General features: G+C 42.4%; 1 protein-coding gene across 3 annotated transcripts; it reads left to right on the top strand.

Moving 5' to 3' along the window:
* Window positions 1-8,057: 8,057 nt before the first annotated feature.
* On the top strand, window positions 8,058-13,340 carry LOC125513709 (transcription factor GTE10-like). 3 transcript variants are annotated; one of them, XM_048678874.1, is made up of 10 exons: window positions 8,058-8,433; window positions 8,753-10,020; window positions 10,113-10,250; window positions 10,906-10,973; window positions 11,552-11,621; window positions 11,716-11,775; window positions 11,875-11,987; window positions 12,071-12,119; window positions 12,202-12,323; window positions 12,406-13,340. In XM_048678874.1, exons 2-10 carry the CDS (start codon window positions 8,784-8,786, stop codon window positions 12,667-12,669), a joined length of 2,121 nt encoding a protein of 706 aa, XP_048534831.1. In that variant the 5' UTR covers window positions 8,058-8,433; window positions 8,753-8,783; the 3' UTR covers window positions 12,670-13,340. The 3 variants fall into 3 exon arrangements, with proteins under 3 accessions (XP_048534831.1, XP_048534832.1, XP_048534830.1); XM_048678875.1 differs by having other exon boundaries at window positions 8,750-10,020; window positions 10,906-10,946; XM_048678873.1 differs by having other exon boundaries at window positions 8,750-10,020.
* The last annotated feature ends 3,901 nt before the right edge of the window (window positions 13,341-17,241 follow it).

Genomic DNA, 17,241 nt, shown 5'->3' with positions numbered 1-17,241 from the left:
ACTATATAAATTTTTCCTTACCAAATTCCACCTACCAAAGGCGCTTCACTCCCCGGCAACGGCACCAGAAAAGAGTCTTGATGACCCACAACTATAGGGGATCTATCGTAGTCCTTTCGATAAGTAAGAGTGTCGAACCCAACGAGGAGCAGAAGGAAATGATAAGCGCTTTTCAGCAAGGTATTCTCTGCAAGCACTGAAATTATAGGTAACAGGTAGTTTTGTGATAAGATAATTTGTAACGAGCAACAAGTAACAAAAGTAAATAAAGTGCAGCAAGGTGGCCCAATCCTTTTTGTAGCAAAGGACAAGCCTGGACAAATTCTTATATAGAGAAAAGCGCTTCCGAGAACACATGGGAATTATCGTCAAGCTAGGTTTCATCACGATCATATGATTCGCGTTCGGTACTTTGATAATCTGGTATGTGGGTGGACCGGTGCTTGGGTACTGTCCTTACTTGGACAAGCATCCCACTTATGATTAACCTCTATTGCAAGCATCTTCAACTACAACAAAAGTATTAAGGTAAACCTTACCATAGCATGAAACATATGGATCCAAATCAGCCCCTTACGAAGCAACGCATAAACTAGGGTTTAACCTTCTGTCACTCTAGCGACCCATCATCTACTTATTACTTCCCAATGCCTTCCTCTAGACCCAAATAATGGTGAAGTGTCATGTAGTCGACGTTCACATAACACCACTAGAGGAGAGACAACATACATCTCATCAAAATATCGAACGAATACCAAATTCACATGACTACTAATAGCAAGACTTCTCCCATGTCCTCAGGAACAAACGTAACTACTCACAAAGCATATTCATGTTCATAATCAGAGGGGTATTAATATGCATATAGGATCTGAACATATGATCTTCCACCAAATAAACCAACTAGCATCAACTACAAGGAGTAATCAACACTACTAGCAACCCATAAGTACCAATCCCAGACTTAGATACAAGAATTGGATACAAGAGATGGACTAGGGTTTGAGAGGAGATGGTGCTGGTGAAGATGTTGATGGAGATTGACCCCCTCCCGATGAGAGGATCGTTGGTGATGATGATGGCGATGATTTCCCCCTCCCGGAGGGAAGTGTCCCCGGCAGAACAACTCCGCCGGAGCCCTAGATTGGTTCTGCCAAGGTTCCGCCTCGTGGCGGCGGAGTCTCGTCCCGAAAGCTTGCTTATGATTTTTTTCTCATCGAAAGACTACATATAGCAGAAGATGGGCATCGGAGGGCCACCAGGGGGCCCACGAGGCAGGGGGCGCGCCCAGGGGGGTAGGGCGCGCCCCACCCTCGTGGCTAGGGTGTGGCCCCCCTCTGGAACTTCTTGCGCTCAATATTTTTTATATATTCTGAAAATGACCTCCGTGAAGTTTTAGGACTTTTGGAGCTGTGCAGAATAGGTCTCTAATATTTGCTCCTTTTCCAGCCCAAAATCCCAGCTGCCGGCATTCTCCCTCTTTATGTAAACCTTGTAAAATAAGAGAGAATAGTCATAAGTATTGTGGCATAAAGTGTAATAACAGCCCATAATGCAATAAATATCGATATAAAAGCATGATGCAAAATGGATGTATTAGTAGGTGAATGAGCTGAACATGAATGCTTGTTCTTGCTTGTGTCGGGGGGTAGTCAGCTCTGCATTGGAGACAATAGGTGCTAGTGCAGGTGCTACGCGAATGTTAAAGCAGCCTAAGCAGCCATACAAAGCACTTGTGCGTTGCAGGTCAAAGAAAATTCCGAGACGCTACACAATTTTTTTTGAGTCTAAACCCACCTTATTAATCAACAATATTTATAGGGATGCAATGGATGTCTTGGGGGGTGAGAAGCCAAATATGGCGTCCAAAATCCAGCTGAAAGCGTGTTTAGCGAGGCGGTCTTGGGGAGGGGGGGTGAGAAACCAGATATGGCGTCCAAAATCTGGCTGAAAGCGTGTTTAGCGAGGCTATGAATCTTAATATTTGTGCCTCATCCTTCAAAGATGAAGGAGCAATGATCAAACTGGCCAATAGTAAATATAATCTCTCTAACTATGCTAGCATGTGTGCCTCCCGTGTTCTTATGAATGCCATTTATCATGACCCGACAGTTCGATGCAATGACGACATGTGATAAAGAGAGGTCTAGAGAGAGCGCTTGTGCCTCTCAACAAGGCAGGGCCTCAAGCGAAGCTGGGTCAGTCACTCCCTTTGTTTTTGGTTGTCGAAGCTACGACATAATTGCCAGCTGAATCACGGCAAACTGCATTGTAGGATCTCTCGTTAGACGCTACACAGTTTGCACCAGTGTACAAGCACTCAACGTTGTACAATGCCTCAACCCCACATCTTTTAGTGGCCTACTATGCGTATGAGAAAATATAGTTATGCCAAACCAAGCGAGAACCATCGGCCCAGTCTTCTCTTTCGAGAGACGTGCTCCCCTTCATGCGAAACACGAGAGCTTCTCGCATTAAGCGAGACAGATGGATCTCTTGCATCGAGCGGCACAGTAACGGGCCGGCCCATTGACACAAACTTAAAACAAAAAATAAAGTGGAGCAAAAATAGGTGCACTAGGGTTCGAAGTTCGAACACACGACCTCTTGGCATGAGAGAAAGCGCTGCTAGCCATCTACCCCACGTTGGGCTTGTGTTGAGCTAGTAGGGCGGATCTACTTGAAGTGCAGTAGTTGGGTTTTCTGTTGTTCGTGATCAACTAGTAGGAAAAAGACCTGTTTTTTTTGTCTTCTTCGTTTTTCTTTTTCTTTTATCGTCTCTTTTCTTTTCTTGTTTTCTTATTTCTTCTTTGGTTTTCTTTTTTTCGTTCTTATATTTATATTTATATTTTTCTTTCTTTTGGTTTCTTTCATTTATCGTTTTTCTCTCTCTTCTATTTTTTCATTTTTTATTTTCTTTCTTTCTTTTAATTTTTTAATTTTTCCTTTGTTTTTATTGCTTTTCACAGTTTTTCTATTCTTTTTTACATTTGTTTCTTTGCTTTTTTATTTTCATTCTTTCTTTTGGTTTGTATAATACATTTTTATACATCAAGAACATTTTTCTAATATATGTTTGACATTTTACAAATACAAGATTAACATTTTCTGTATACATGGTTGACATTTTTTCTATACACATTTTATATATTTTTAAATGCTTGATTAACATTTTCATATACAAGATTAAAATTTTTTGTATACACGTTCAACATTTTTTCTATACATTTTTAAATATGTTCAAATACTTGATTAACAATTTTCAAATTAAAGATTAACATTTTGTAAATATATGGTGAACATTATTTCTATGCACATTTGACATTTTTTCAAATGCTTGATTAACATTTTTTAAATACAATATTACATTTTTTGAACACATGGTGAACTTTTTTATAAACACATTCAACATTTTTTAAATAATCGTTCAACTTTTTTCAAACGTGTTATTAACATTTTTATATAGAAGATCAACATTTTCCATCATTTTTTAATACATGGTCTACTTTTTTGTATAAATAGTTAACATTTTTGAAATGGCTTATTAACATTTTTCAAATACTTGTTCAACATTTTTATATACATGATAAAAGAAATCATCATTTTTTAATACATGGTCAACATTTTTCTATATACATTTAGCATTTCCAAATACCTGATTAACATTTTTCAAATACTTGCTCAACATTTTTTTCAAAATGCTTGATTAACAGTTTTATATACATAGTCAAAACATTTCATCATTTTTAATACATGATTAACAATTTTTGTATACACAATCAACATTTTTTGAATGCTTGATTAACATTTTTCAAATACTTTTTCAATATTTTTCAAATATCTTTTGTAGAGAGTATTTTGTAGTATATGTATGTTTATTAATTAGTAAAGATGCCCGTGCGTTGCAACGGGAGAAAAAAAGCGTATGTCACTAACCCAATAAGCATTGCTTAAGACCCGACACAAACTCATGTCTTCTATTTTAACATGACGCCACACTCATCTTGTTGTTTATACTCTTTTGTCATTTCTTTCCTCGTCAACAGTGGCGATAATGTTCATCACATGACAATGCGTTTGAATGTGGTGAATTTCAAAGCAAAGACGTCGGTCACCGCATAGCCCACATGTCACTGAACCGTACCAAGGTGCTTGTCACGCACCTAGTTCATATAATGTCACTCATACTTCTTGTGAATTGTATAGTTATGATTCTTACAAAAAAAATGTACTTTTTTTTAGAAAAGGAGGATGACCCCCGGCCTCTGCATCTGGGAGATGCATACGGCCACTTTATTGATTATTCACGAGGACCTTACAAAGTATTACAACAAAATGCCTACATATGCCACTACTCCTATCCATATGATGAAGGGGTGCTACCTAGGCCAAATACCCGGTCTACTCACCTAAGCCTATCATCAAAAGCCAGAAACCCCAGCCGAGCCACATACCGGGTCTGGGGCATAAACTGATCTGATGCACTCACATGTGTCGTCGCCGCCATCTTCCACAGGTCCGTCTTCAGAGCAGATATTGAGGTTTCTACCTTGTCAGGCCACTCCGCCATCGACGCCACCTTGACGCCAGACAACTACCTCCACCTGCGCGAGTCCATCACCGCGCATCGGACGCCGAGTCTCCACTGCACCACGCCGCCGAGATCCGCCGTCATCAATGTGAAGGATGAAGTACCGCTCCACCAAAAAATTGTACTGTTATGTGCTTATTTCATGCATGAATGAAGGACATGTTCCGCATTTCTATGTATTAAGTTTTAGAGACGAAAAGATGAAAATTGCCAAGGGTGAGGATCTATGAAAGGACTCGAGCTTCCACCATAATAGCACTTCTCAGTATACATACTCCAACTTTCTGGGGGAGCTCTTGTTCAATTGTCATGCAGCTCACGTGTTCTTTTGGGTTCTTTGATTGGACTGGTACGTGGCTCTCTCCCTCACCAGATGGATGTGCCCAGGCTCCTTCAGCGGCCGTATCAGCCACCAGCGTCCCACGGAAGCCAGCCTCGCTCGCGCACCTGCCCGCGTTGGACGCGTCCAGGCGCCCGCAGTCGCCTTCGTCCGTGCGACCAAAGAAGCAGGAGAGCTCCCACAGCCGGTCTCCTCCGTCTCCTCTTTTCCTCGCTCTCTCCTCCCCTTTTCCCCTTCCGTCTCTCTCTCTCTCATTTTCTCCGGCCCTTGTCGGCCACCACCGGCTTCCTCCGTCTCCTCTTTCCCTCGCTCTCTCCTTCCCTTTTTTTTTACATTTTCCGTGCCTCGTCTCTTTGACTGCTCGTGAGCTTCACTCCGGGCAATCGATTTGTGATGCATGACGTCTTTCTTCGTGTCTTTTGTTGGCTTGTTAATTTTGGCAACTCCAAACGTATATAAACTGCTAGGATATGATGTAAAGGGACAGGGTGGGACTAAATCTGAAATTGTAGCATAGGCTTTGCTGCAGCTGTAAGGAGAGGAAAAAACAAAAAAAAACAAAAAAAGCCATAAGGAGAGGAGGGCAGGTCGTGAAGTTGAACCTTTTTACCGGCCCATAGCAAGTTTTCTGGGCCATCGAAGCTGAAAAATACGTACGAAGCGGAGCAAATTTATGAGCCAGGTGGACGGACAAAAAAAGAAGGAGAGACGAATTAGTACCACCTCATTTATATTACGATTTCATCTATGCAAATTGTAGAAGTATGATATGAGAAGAAAGTGTATTGTGACGGTGAACCTGGAGACTCAATTCGTGCATTATTATTAGGGAGAGATTATCTAAAACTATAAACAAATGTACAAAAATAAAGCAGAAAAAAAACAAAATAAACAGAAGAAGAAACAAAAAAGAGGCGATGGCCTGCCGCGCGCGTGGGCCGGCCCATCTAACACGCCTTGAGCGAGTATGTACGCTGAAGGCAAGATATAGGGGCGGCCCGCGCGAAACGGGACCTCCTATATGCCGCTTATTGCGGCAAGAAGTCGCCGTTTCGCACAAGATGCGGTTCACGTGGGTCGGCCCATTCGCTGTCCTTTGCTGAATGAAAGAGATGCCAAAAAAGGAGCCAGTTCTGGAATCGAACCCGTGATCTCTACATGCGCACGCTATGCGCTAGCCACTCCGCAAGGCAAGCTATTTGTGAAAGAGTGGCAGCGCCAACGTAAAAAAACCAAACAGAAGCATCAAAAAATAAAACAAATTCACAAAATTCCATAAAAACTTGTGGGCGAGGGATAGAACACAAGTCCTCCCGCCATGAAAGCGCGTCCGTAGCCACTGTATAACTGAGATTTGGTGTGTAAAATGGCAGCCCGGTATATATGAACTACAATACGTGGCAGATTATTTATGTTTACAAAAATGCCAAACAAGATTTTTTTAAAATAAAATACTTTTTGAAAGGAAAACATTATTTGGGAAACTCAAAAAAGTTAAAAAATGGAACAAAAAAAATTAAATACGAGAACATTTTTTAAAATAATCAACTAGTTATTGTAAACACAAAACATTTATAGAAAAAAATTAAGAAATTCAAAAAATGAATACATTTGAAAATTTAAAACTACTTTTACAAAATTATAGCATTATTTTCATTTGTGAACTAATTTTGAAAAACATGAACCTTCAATATGTGAACAAAATCTGGAAAAAAGAATATTTTTTTTAAATTCGCAAACACTATTGAATTTTGAACAAAAAATAAACATGAGAAGATTTTTTTTCATATGTGAACAAATTTTGAAACCATTTTTTTTCAAATTGTGAACAAATTTTCGAACTTCCTGAACAGCTTTGAATTTGTGAACAACATTTGGAACATTTTTTTGAAATTCACATACATTTTTGCATTTGCAAACAAAATTTAAACATGTGAACAGTTTTTGTATTTGTGAACAAATTTTGGAAATGGGAACTTTTTTTAAACAAAATATTTGTTGTTTTGTGAATAAAACATTAAAAGGTGAATAGTTTCTGAAACGATGCGAACAATTTTTTAAAGCACGGATTTTTTTAATGTTGAGAACAAATTTTGAAATGGAGAACAAATTTGGAAGCTCGAACAGTTTTTGAAAGCACGAACATTTTTTGAATGTTGAGAACAAATTTAGAAATGGAGAACAAATTTGGAAGCGCGAACAATTTTTGAATGTTGAGAACAAATTTTGAAATGGAGAACAAATTTGGAAGCGCGAATTTGAAATGGAGAACAATTTTGTAATGGGAAGATGTTTTGAAACTCTCGAACATAATTTGAAACGTGAACAAAAAGAAAATAAAAAGAGAAGAAAAAAGAATTGAAAGATGAAATAAAGAAACAAAAAAGCGAAGAAAGAAAAAGAAAAAACAGGAAAAACAACAAAGAAAAAGCAAACAGAAAAAACCAGTGAAAACCCGGTTCAAGAACCTTCTAGAAGGTTCCCAAAACCGTTCAGGAACCTTCCAGAAGGTTCCCAAAACCGGAAGCTGTAGCGCCAGCGCTATCTCCTAACTGGGCCGGCCCATCTTGATCGCTAGTGGCTTGCCTCTCTGTGCGAAGCCTCGACAACTCGACGCAGCGAACGTCCGTTAGGAAATTCCCGCGCGAAACACCCAGGAGAGCTTCAATCAAAAAAGAAAACCCAGCAGGGCAGGCCAGGAGCCCCACCGCGGAAGGCACGCAGCCACGCACGTGCTTCGACGTGTCACCAGCCTTCACCTAAAAGTCACCCCGCCCTCCGCGCGTACCCAGATCCAGATCCCGCGGGTTCGACAAAAGACGGCCGCTCCCCAGAAATTATCGAACCGCAGGGAAAACTACCCAAATCCAATGACATGCGGGCCCAGAAACCTTGTCGCCCCACGATACATAGTCAAACAGCGCGCGATCCTTGTCCAAACAGAAACCTTCTCGAACAAAGTCAAAGAGCGACCCCCTCCACGTCACGTCGGCCCCGGCGGGCCCCCGCCCAGATCTCCCCGTCCGCCCGTCCGATCCCCGCGAACCGACGGCCAGGATCCGGCACGCACCGCCCCCCGAACCCCCCCGCACCTATAAATACCCACCAAGAGAGCGCCCACCCCGCGCGCGTCAAGTCGCATCCAACCGAATCGTTTCGCTCCGTCCCGCTCTACTTTGGGTCTCGACCAGCCTCGTGCGCAGGATCCAGATCCAACTCCACTTCGGGCTCGGGCTCGGTCGCTTCGGCAAGGAAAAAAGATTGGCAGCGCCAGGAGACGACTGGAGGCGCGAGTAAAGGGAGAACAAGAGAGAGAAAGGAGGAAGAGAGAAGATAAAAGGAAAGAGGATAAGGGGGAGGCGACTCGAACCCGCGGAGGCCACCGCGCGCGCTCTCCAGATCCGGCGCAAGTCCAGCTCGCTGCCGCGCTCACCAAGGGAGAAGGACGCCTCGCTCCGGAATCCCGACCTAGGGTTCCCCGCGCCTCAGATCCAGCCTCCAGGTCCGTGGCCTGCATCCTCTTTCGCTTCGAATTGCCCGGCTGTTATGATTTGGGGGTTTTCGCTTTCGGCTCGGTAGGCGTCTGGTTCTGGGCGCCAATTACAAGATTTGAGCGTTGGGCTGTCGGATTTGTGCTCTATCGCTCGGTACGGATTGGTAATTGCTAGGGTTTTGCTGCAGAGCATTTGAATACCTGTAAATTTCGGCTTTTGTGCTTCCGTTTAAATCCCTGCAAGGTTTCAATTCGTTGTGTGTGTGTGTGTGTGTGTGTGTGTGTGTGTGTGTGTGTGTGTCTGAAGCTGTTTGTCATTATTCAGCAGATCTGTGCCACCTTCGCTGGCGCCTGGTAACATGACACCAACGGTCCTCATGGAGTTTGCGCCGCAGAGGCAGATTAAACGGAGCTATGATGAAATGGCCTACCGAGGTGTGCCCCGTGGGTATGCAGAGACTGTTGGCGAGTCAGGCAGCCCTGTTCGTGTTGACTCGCAAGATTCGTCTGCGCCAAAACGCAAGTGCATCAGCCTTAACAGTGATGGCTTTGGTGTGAAGCGGGAGATCTTTGTCCCCTCTAAGATGTCATCGTCTGAGCGGCGGTACCTTCGCAAGAGATTCCGCTCAGAGCTTGATTCGGTCCGGGATCTCCTTAAGAAGCCAGAATTTTTGGCCATAATGCCTGTCAGCAGGGCACCTGCGTACTCATCCTCTGCTGCTCCTCGAGCTAAAAAAGTGAAAGGGGGGAGCCATGTTCTCCGTGGTGCCAAGGGGCGCTTCTTGCCTACAAAGCCCCGGCCTGAAACGTCTATGGTGTTGCCCGAAGCTACGATTCTGCAGATGTGTGAAGGTATTCTGAAGAAGCTCATGACTCAGAAATGCAGTCATATTTTTAATATTCCGGTAGACGTGGAAAAGCTGAACATTCCAGATTATAATGACATTATCAAGCACCCGATGGACCTTGGGACAATCAAGAAGAAGCTAGATTCTGGTTCCTACACAAGGCCATCTGATTTTGCAGCTGATGTCAGGCTGACCTTTAGCAATGCGATAGCTTACAATCCTCGAGGGCATGCAGTGCATGATATGGCCATTCAACTGAATAAAATGTTTGAGTCTAGATGGAAGACAGTGGAGAAGAAGTTGGCTTCTGCTGCAATGAAGCCACATGTTGAGGTTGATAGGGCCGACTCAAAGAGGAGAAAGACCCCTCCTGTTGACCACAGGGACTTGTCAATAGAGCGTGTCAGGCCAACTGAAATTATGAAGCCAAAGATGACATTTGAGGAGAAAGAATCCTTTGGAAACTGCTTAGCTTCTTTGTCCGAGGAGCCAGAATTATTACCTGGTCACATCATTGATTTGTTACAGCAGTGTATTGACAACAACACAGATCAGCCTGGGGATGGAGAGATAGAGATTGATATCCATGCACTCAGTGATGATATACTATTAGAACTGAAGAAGCATGTCGACAAATATTTGCAAGAGAGAGATAACCAGCAGAAAAAATCAGAGCCCTCTGAGAATGAGGCTGTGAACGTTCCTGGCCTTCCTGGCCTCAGTCACCTGTCCACAAATCCCTGCAAAGGTATTTTGTCATGTACCCTTTGAGGTTCTCAATAGATATAACTTTGACACCATCAATGCACTTACTAGAGACTGACTTTTGTGTGCACTCAGGTGGTGAGCCTATTGAGGAGGATGTGGACATTTGCGGCAATGCATCCCCTATATTGATAGAGAAGGATCCTCAGATCAGAACTAACAAATGTGGTAGTCCAAGTAGTTCCAGCAGTGACTCGGGATCTTCATCCAGCGGTGTGTACATATGAGTTTTAGTTATCTACATTTGTGTTTTGCCATTGGATACATCCTTGTAAAACATGTTTCTCTTCGTGCTACTGCTCTTACTACTTTGACCATCTCTATTTCCCTTCTCATGTTCATTTTATAGAGATTTGTCCTTATGTCTAGTCCATATTTTTGTTTATGTCTTTGGCTAAACGTTGTTGAAATCTGATTTTACAAGTTTACATAAGGTAGTGAAGCAAAAGTTGAGAAGCAAACTTTTTTACTGTAGGTGAACCATCTGAAATTCAGAATATTATATGAGATTGACATGTGCTGCAAATTTGTTCTTTTCATTTATTTTTTACAACCAATATTATCTTTCAGGAGAAGTAGCAGAATCCATAGAAACTTGATGAAATAGTTAAAATATCATGATGTCAGTGTCACCCAGGATGACAGAGTGTCATCCTGCAACTGTCTCACACCGATTCTTGGTGAACTGATATGTGGTGCAAGGGCACCATATAGATGCTTTTTAGAAATTAGTATTGGAAACTACAGATTCTTTGTTCCAATTAATTATTTAAACAGTCAGTCCCAGTGTCTACAAGACCCTACTGTATATGATATATTTATCACGGTTTCTAGTCCTCAGATCGTATTTCCTATGTTGGTAATGCAGATTCTGACTCGGGCAGTGATACTGAAAGCGAATCAGAAAAGGTTGGTAGCCCAGCAAAGCTTGCGAAGGTACTTTGGCAATTTTTTACTGGGTGATCCTTCATTTAAGCCAGTTAATGCAATAGAACTATCTTAGTAGTGAAGATATGGACCTATGAAGTATGTTAGCAGGATTAAACCCGCCAGTTCTTTCTCTCCTTAGCTCTACATTCATCCATTGTTCGCTTCTCATTTTCTTTACCGCCTCTGTAGTCACCGGCCCTTCTGTTCCCTCCTTGTCCAGTTTATTTCTGATAGTACCACGCCTTGTCAGTGTCCACAGTTAGCTTCATACCTTGTATGGCTGACTCGCTTTAGGCAGACTGTACCAGATCACATAACGGGTGATCTCCGTGTCAGTGTCCGCGGTTAGCTTCGTAGCTTGTACTTCATTGGTTGACTCGCTTTAGTCAGACTGAACCAGATCGCAGAATGGGTGATCTGGTTGTGTGGATCTTTACGATACTCTTGGTCAACTTTGATCAGTAATCATGATATCCAATTCTACTAACGTTGTGGCAAGAGTTTATTGTTTCATTTCCATTGACTGGCCAACCTCTTATATGTGCTACCTTGTTGCGTTGCAATAATTGGTTTCTTCTTTGCAGGTTACTAAAATACCAGAACAACCTGCAGAGCAAGAAAAGAGTGATGTTATTAACCCTGTTGATGCTAACCGTAAGTTTTATCCCCAATACCCCTTTGGCTACATGTTGCGAGGAATCTGCTTTTATTTGTCATACTTAACCAATTACCATTGGTTAAATAACAGACACGGCCGGTGATGTGGAACTCCGTGAGCAGGACAATGAGTCCAAGGCTGCACCTGAGGGTAAGCATGATTATGTAAGCAGGTTCATATGAGACCACTAAGGGGTCTTGGTGCATTGATCTGGTCGGATCATCTGATCCTTTCCCAATGAATATATAGGGGAGAATGCAAAACCCGACAGGCAAGTCTCCCCGGACAAGCTCTTACGAGCAGCTCTTTTGAGGAGCCGTTATGCTGATGTTATTGTTAAAGCCCGTGGGATTCTCAGCCAGGTTTGGGAGCCTTTACATCTAGCTTTCTTTCCTTCATTATTTGCTGCACCTCTTTCTGACATGTAATTACCTAATGAGGTTAGGGTGAGGGTGGAGATAAACAGGAGGAGCTGGAGAAACTGCAGAAGGAAGGTAAAAAGCATATACATCTGTTTGTTTGCTGCCAAGTAGTAAGCTCCTGCCTTTCTAAGAATTGTCTTGCCTATGGACACAGAAAAAGAACGGCTTTTGGCTGAAGGTAATGCAGCCATGGAAGCTCGCAGAGCTGAAGCCGAAGCTGAATCCAAGCGTAAGCGGGACCTTGAGAGGGAAAAGGCTCGTCAGGCCTTGCAGGAGGCAAGTGAATGAACTGCATTTGCTGGTGCTATGTGACTCATCTTTTGTCTTGTCGCTAAAAGTTTGTTTAAACCCGATGCAGATGGAGAGAACTGTAGAAATTAATGACAGCGTCCATCCCAAGGACCTAGAAATGCTTGGTACAATCACCACGGAACATATTGTAAGTTCTGTTGATGAGACGAGTCCTGAGCATTCCCAGGATGGCATGCCCAGTTTTCTTCCTGGTTCTGGCAGCATGTTGGAAAAACTTGGACTATTTATGAAAGTAGATGAGGACGAAGAGGAAGATGAGCCATGCAGTTTCCCTAGCAGTAAAGATGTGGAGGAAGTAGAAATCGACTAATGTCTGTTGACATGTTGGAGCCTTATCGTCAAAGACAGAACAATTTGTTTCAGCTTGACGAGGGAAATTGTTGGGTAGCTGTGCACATATCAGACATTTTTTTCTGAAACGGTGCACCGGATTCCCTCATCATATTTGATGCCGCTGGAGGTGTTAAGTCATGCTTGCAGGATGCATGCCCTTGGAAGGGAGGATAGAGATCGAGGCCACCATGTTTCCTGCACGGCCCTTGGAAGGGAGGCTAGAGATCGAGGCCACCATGTACAGCTGCAAATGAAAATGTGAGTTCATCTCCCAGATGAACTATTTCTCCCAGAATCGAGACGTTGCTGGCAGCGGTTGTCGGGTGTATTATGATCTGATGAAGCTCATGTAGAGCCTTGGAAATACAGGACCAAATGGTTCCGTCACACTGCTCACCTCCATCTGCACTGTGATCCAAGTGTGTTTTCCCCTAGCGGCTAGTTGTTTCCTCAGCATAGCTTGTCTTTTTAGTTTTTGATGTTTTGTTGCTTCCTGCTGTAAATTCAAATTTTGATGTAGTCGAGGAAGTGCTTTAGTTGTTTGCTGGGCATCTGTGATGAACAGCTCCTGCTATTCTTGTAACAGGAAAAACGTGTGCAAATGTGATAATACTAAATTCAGTTCAAAAATGTTGTGAACTCCCTCGACCTTCATGTTTGTATTAATTATTAATTTTGCTGCAAAGAGTTCACGTAAGCAGAGATGCTAGTAGCGGAGGCTGGAGAGACTAATGCAAAGCATGAAGCAGACTCGTTTCCTGAGCGAGGCGTATGGACCCCGTCGTTTTCTAAAGATATTAATTTTCAGGACATTTAAACCTGGGCATCTTAGTGCATCTTTAGCAGATCCGCTAAAACCACGTCCTCTAAAAATAGTTGACGACGGTTCCTCTTAAAACGAATTTGCGGTACCATTTGTATGTCACCAACAGATCCATTATGAACCAATTGAATGAATTTATGGAAGGATCCATGTAAAATAGTACTCTTTCTATCCGGAAAAACTTTCTCAAATGGATGTATTTAGCTCCAAATTAATGATAGATACATCCATTTGAAAAATAAGTTTGGAACAAGTTTTTTCGGATAAAGGAAGTATAAAACATCCTCACACATAAAAAGCAATCGGATACTCGCGCAGCGTGCGGCAGCAGCAGCCTGCAGCAGGGTCTGGTGGTCGCCGGAGGCGCTCGAGGATGATCCCGTAGAGGCGGCAGGGATGGTCGGAAGACCGTGGCGGGAGTTACAAGTTTCCTCGCTGCAAAAACTGCCTCCAATTCAGGATATCCACGGGATGAAGCCCATATTTTAAAGGGATATGTGAAAAAATTACCACAAAAACACGTCACGTGACGTTTTGTGGTACCAGATATGAACATTTTTTTGCCTCGTACTATAAAACGGCTATTATTTTACAGGATCTTTTGCGGGATATGCTAGAGATGCTCTTAACGGATCCCACAAAAACACGTCCTGTAAAAATAATATATAGGCCCCTCAAACGAATTTCTAGTATCGTGCGGCATATGACGCAACAGATCCCGTAAACCGTAAAAATAATTTTCTACTTTTTCCCGTGCTTTTTTAGGACGCATGCATGGACGAACTTGAATTCCGGCCAGCCAGAACGCACAGCCATGACGCATGCATGCTCCGGCCAGAGCGCACGACTGCACGCATGCTCCGACCGGTCATCCCAGGCTCGACCGCCTACTTCGGCGACGCTCCGGCTGGCCGCTGCCGAGCTCCTTCGCCTGTTCGTGCGGGGCGTCGCTAGGCTGCCTGCTCCTAACATGTTTATAGGTCCCCTAAAAAACGACTCGAAACCTTCAAATATGATGTATGTACGTGATAATGTATGGGGACTTGTAAATTTTTTATGGGATCCGTTATTTTGTGGGATCTATTTGGTGCGTTATTTTTAACTTGTACTGCAATTTTAAAGGTTTGTCCACTTTTACATGATCTGTTAGAGTTGTTCTTGATCCTTTCACGCCCTTAGTTATTCTGGCTGTTTTTCGAACCGGGCTTTCCCCTTTTTCATTACTTTCATAATGAAAATGCATTGTCTCAAAATGACCGAAACCAGAAAGCTAGGGAAAGAGAAGAAGCTAGCTCGGAGCAACACCAGGAAACCCCCTCTCCGCGCCTATCATCAGGACAAGACCATGGGGCGAAAACTTGGTGTCACCCAAACCGCACTACGAGCAAGTAGAGTACTGCACTATTACAAAAGGAAACATAGACCCAAAAGAGACCAACATATGGCCCAAACAGTTCCAACAACAACATCATCTTTCTAGAAGCATCAGGGAACCAAAACGAAGACGACCACCCGTTTGACATGAAGATGGTACACGTTCACTTGGGCCAAAAGCAGTAGACTCCACGTTGAGCTAGTTATCTTCACGATCAACCTTGTCTAGAACTGGCCGGCCGCATAACAACATTTGGGATGCATTCTGCTTCAGCATCTCTGCCCCTTTCCCCACCACATCCATCATCTCTGGTTTCTGAAGCCTTGCCCAATACATCAGAAAACCAGAAGACGTAAAAAAAATCTCAAAGGGAGTATTTATCCATTTGAGCTGAAATGTGGCACGATTCCAGGCAAGCCAAATAGCCCAACAAATTTGCTGCTAGCCCAATAGTGTAAACATTATCAAAACCAGGCAACAAAGCATAAACCCAAGCATAGTATTGACATATAGAGTTAGGGCAACAAGAGTCCCTAACATAGACCCAACATTCCTCCACACCACTCTAGCTACAAGACATAGGAAGAATAAATGTTGGGCTGTTTCCATCTGATCACAAAATGAACAGCTTGGGTTCCCAGGCCACCATCTTTCTTTCATGTTATCTTTGGTCAGACTAGCATTCTGAAAAACCCGCAACATAAAAATATAAATTTTAAGAGGGATGTTGGCAGCCCAAATCCATTTAAAGCTAGACCCAACAAGATCCTTTTCCAGCCACCTATACATAGACTTAGTAGTATACATGTTAGATTTGTCTAATTTCGAGTACACCTCATCAGGGAGCTCACTTTTCTTTAAGTTCAAAACACCCTTCTTCACCTCTTCCCATTGGTTCATTAGACCATGGGACAACCTTCTCCTAAAAAAGATATATGATTCAATGTTTCCATTTTGTCTACAGTACAGTCTTGTTCAACACAAATATCAAACAAAATAGGGAATTTGTCTTTAAGAGGCATCCTACCATCCAAAGTGTATCAACATCCCCTCTATTTATTTTAATCCCCCTACCAGCCATATAGTAATCTTTGACTTCCAACAAGGGGAATCACTAACTCTTTGTTTCACTAGAGCCACAGTGGACCTTTTCAAGTATTTTGCTTTAACAATATCCTGCCAAAGCCCTTCTTTTTTGTCAAGTTTACACCACCACTTCACCAACAAACTTATGTTTTGTTTTCTCAAGTCTTTCACCCCCAGCCTTATTTTCTTCTTAGACCTGCAAATTCCGCTCCACTTCACCATATGTTAACCCCTCTTCTTACCTTTACTATGCCAAAAGAATTTTCTTTTGGGTTTGTCTCCAGGGTGGTTTTGTTTAACAAAAACATAGACATGTAGAAGGATGGGATATGAGATAAGACAGTGTTTACTTTGATAAGTCTTCCACCCATAGAAAGAACCTCCCCTATCCAAGCCTCACATTGGTCTACAAATTTATTGTCAAAAACAAAAGCCAATCATTGCATTTGAGCCCACCATAGCTAACAGGCATTCCCAAGTATTTAATAGGGAAATAGCCTATTTGACAATCAAACATCTCAGAATACAGCTGTGTGGTTTCATCATCAGCACAAACTGAGAAAATTTCACTTTTAAGAAAGTTAATCTTCAACCCAGACATGATTTCAGAAAGATATAATAGCAATTTGATGTTGACGGCATTCCTAGGTTTATCTTCAAAACACAATATCGTATCGTTCGCATATTGCAAAATGGCCACCCCATTAGGAATCAAGTCAACCGCCAAAACTTTAAACAACCCATTTTGTTAGGCTTTAAGGACCATCTTCATTAAGTAATCTGCAATAAGGTTAAACAGGAAAGGGGAGAGTGGGTCCCGTGGATGCACACCTTTCAAACTTTGAAAGTAAGGTCCAATCTCATCATTCAGCTTCACACTAACCGTGCCCACTACTAAGATTTTTCTAATCCACTCAATCCATTGAGGATTAAAATCTCTCATTTTATGACAATCCAACAAGAATTCCCAATTTACTTTGTCATACGCTTTCTCGAAGTCTAGTTTAAGCACAATTCCAGTTCTTTTCCTAGCATAAGAGTGATGAAGGATGTCATGTAAACACATAATCCCATCCATGATATCTCATTTCTTAATCAAAGCATTTTGATGTCTACTAAATAGGATATCAACAAAAGGTTCCAGTCTAATAGTAAGAACCTTAGTAATCAGTTTATAATGCAACGAAGCAAGCATATAGGGTGAAACCATTGAATTTTGTTAGCACCAACAATTTTAAGAGGAGGGTAATAATCCTATAGTTCAA

Source organism: Triticum urartu, chromosome 6 (genome assembly GCF_003073215.2).
Source record: "Triticum urartu cultivar G1812 chromosome 6, Tu2.1, whole genome shotgun sequence".
NCBI classification, from domain to species: domain Eukaryota; kingdom Viridiplantae; phylum Streptophyta; class Magnoliopsida; order Poales; family Poaceae; genus Triticum; species Triticum urartu.
This window is presented reverse-complemented; position numbering and strand designations above follow the sequence as displayed.

Bases quoted from the DNA above. Each gene is read 5' to 3' on its own strand.
- LOC125513709 (XM_048678874.1), top strand. From the start codon at position 8,784: ATGACACCAACGGTCCTCATGGAGTTTGCGCCGCAGAGGCAGATTAAA. The intron at 11,622-11,715 runs GTAAGTTTTATC...GTTAAATAACAG, and splicing joins TAACCCTGTTGATGCTAACC to ACACGGCCGGTGATGTGGAA. The intron at 12,324-12,405 runs GCAAGTGAATGA...AACCCGATGCAG, and splicing joins CTCGTCAGGCCTTGCAGGAG to ATGGAGAGAACTGTAGAAAT.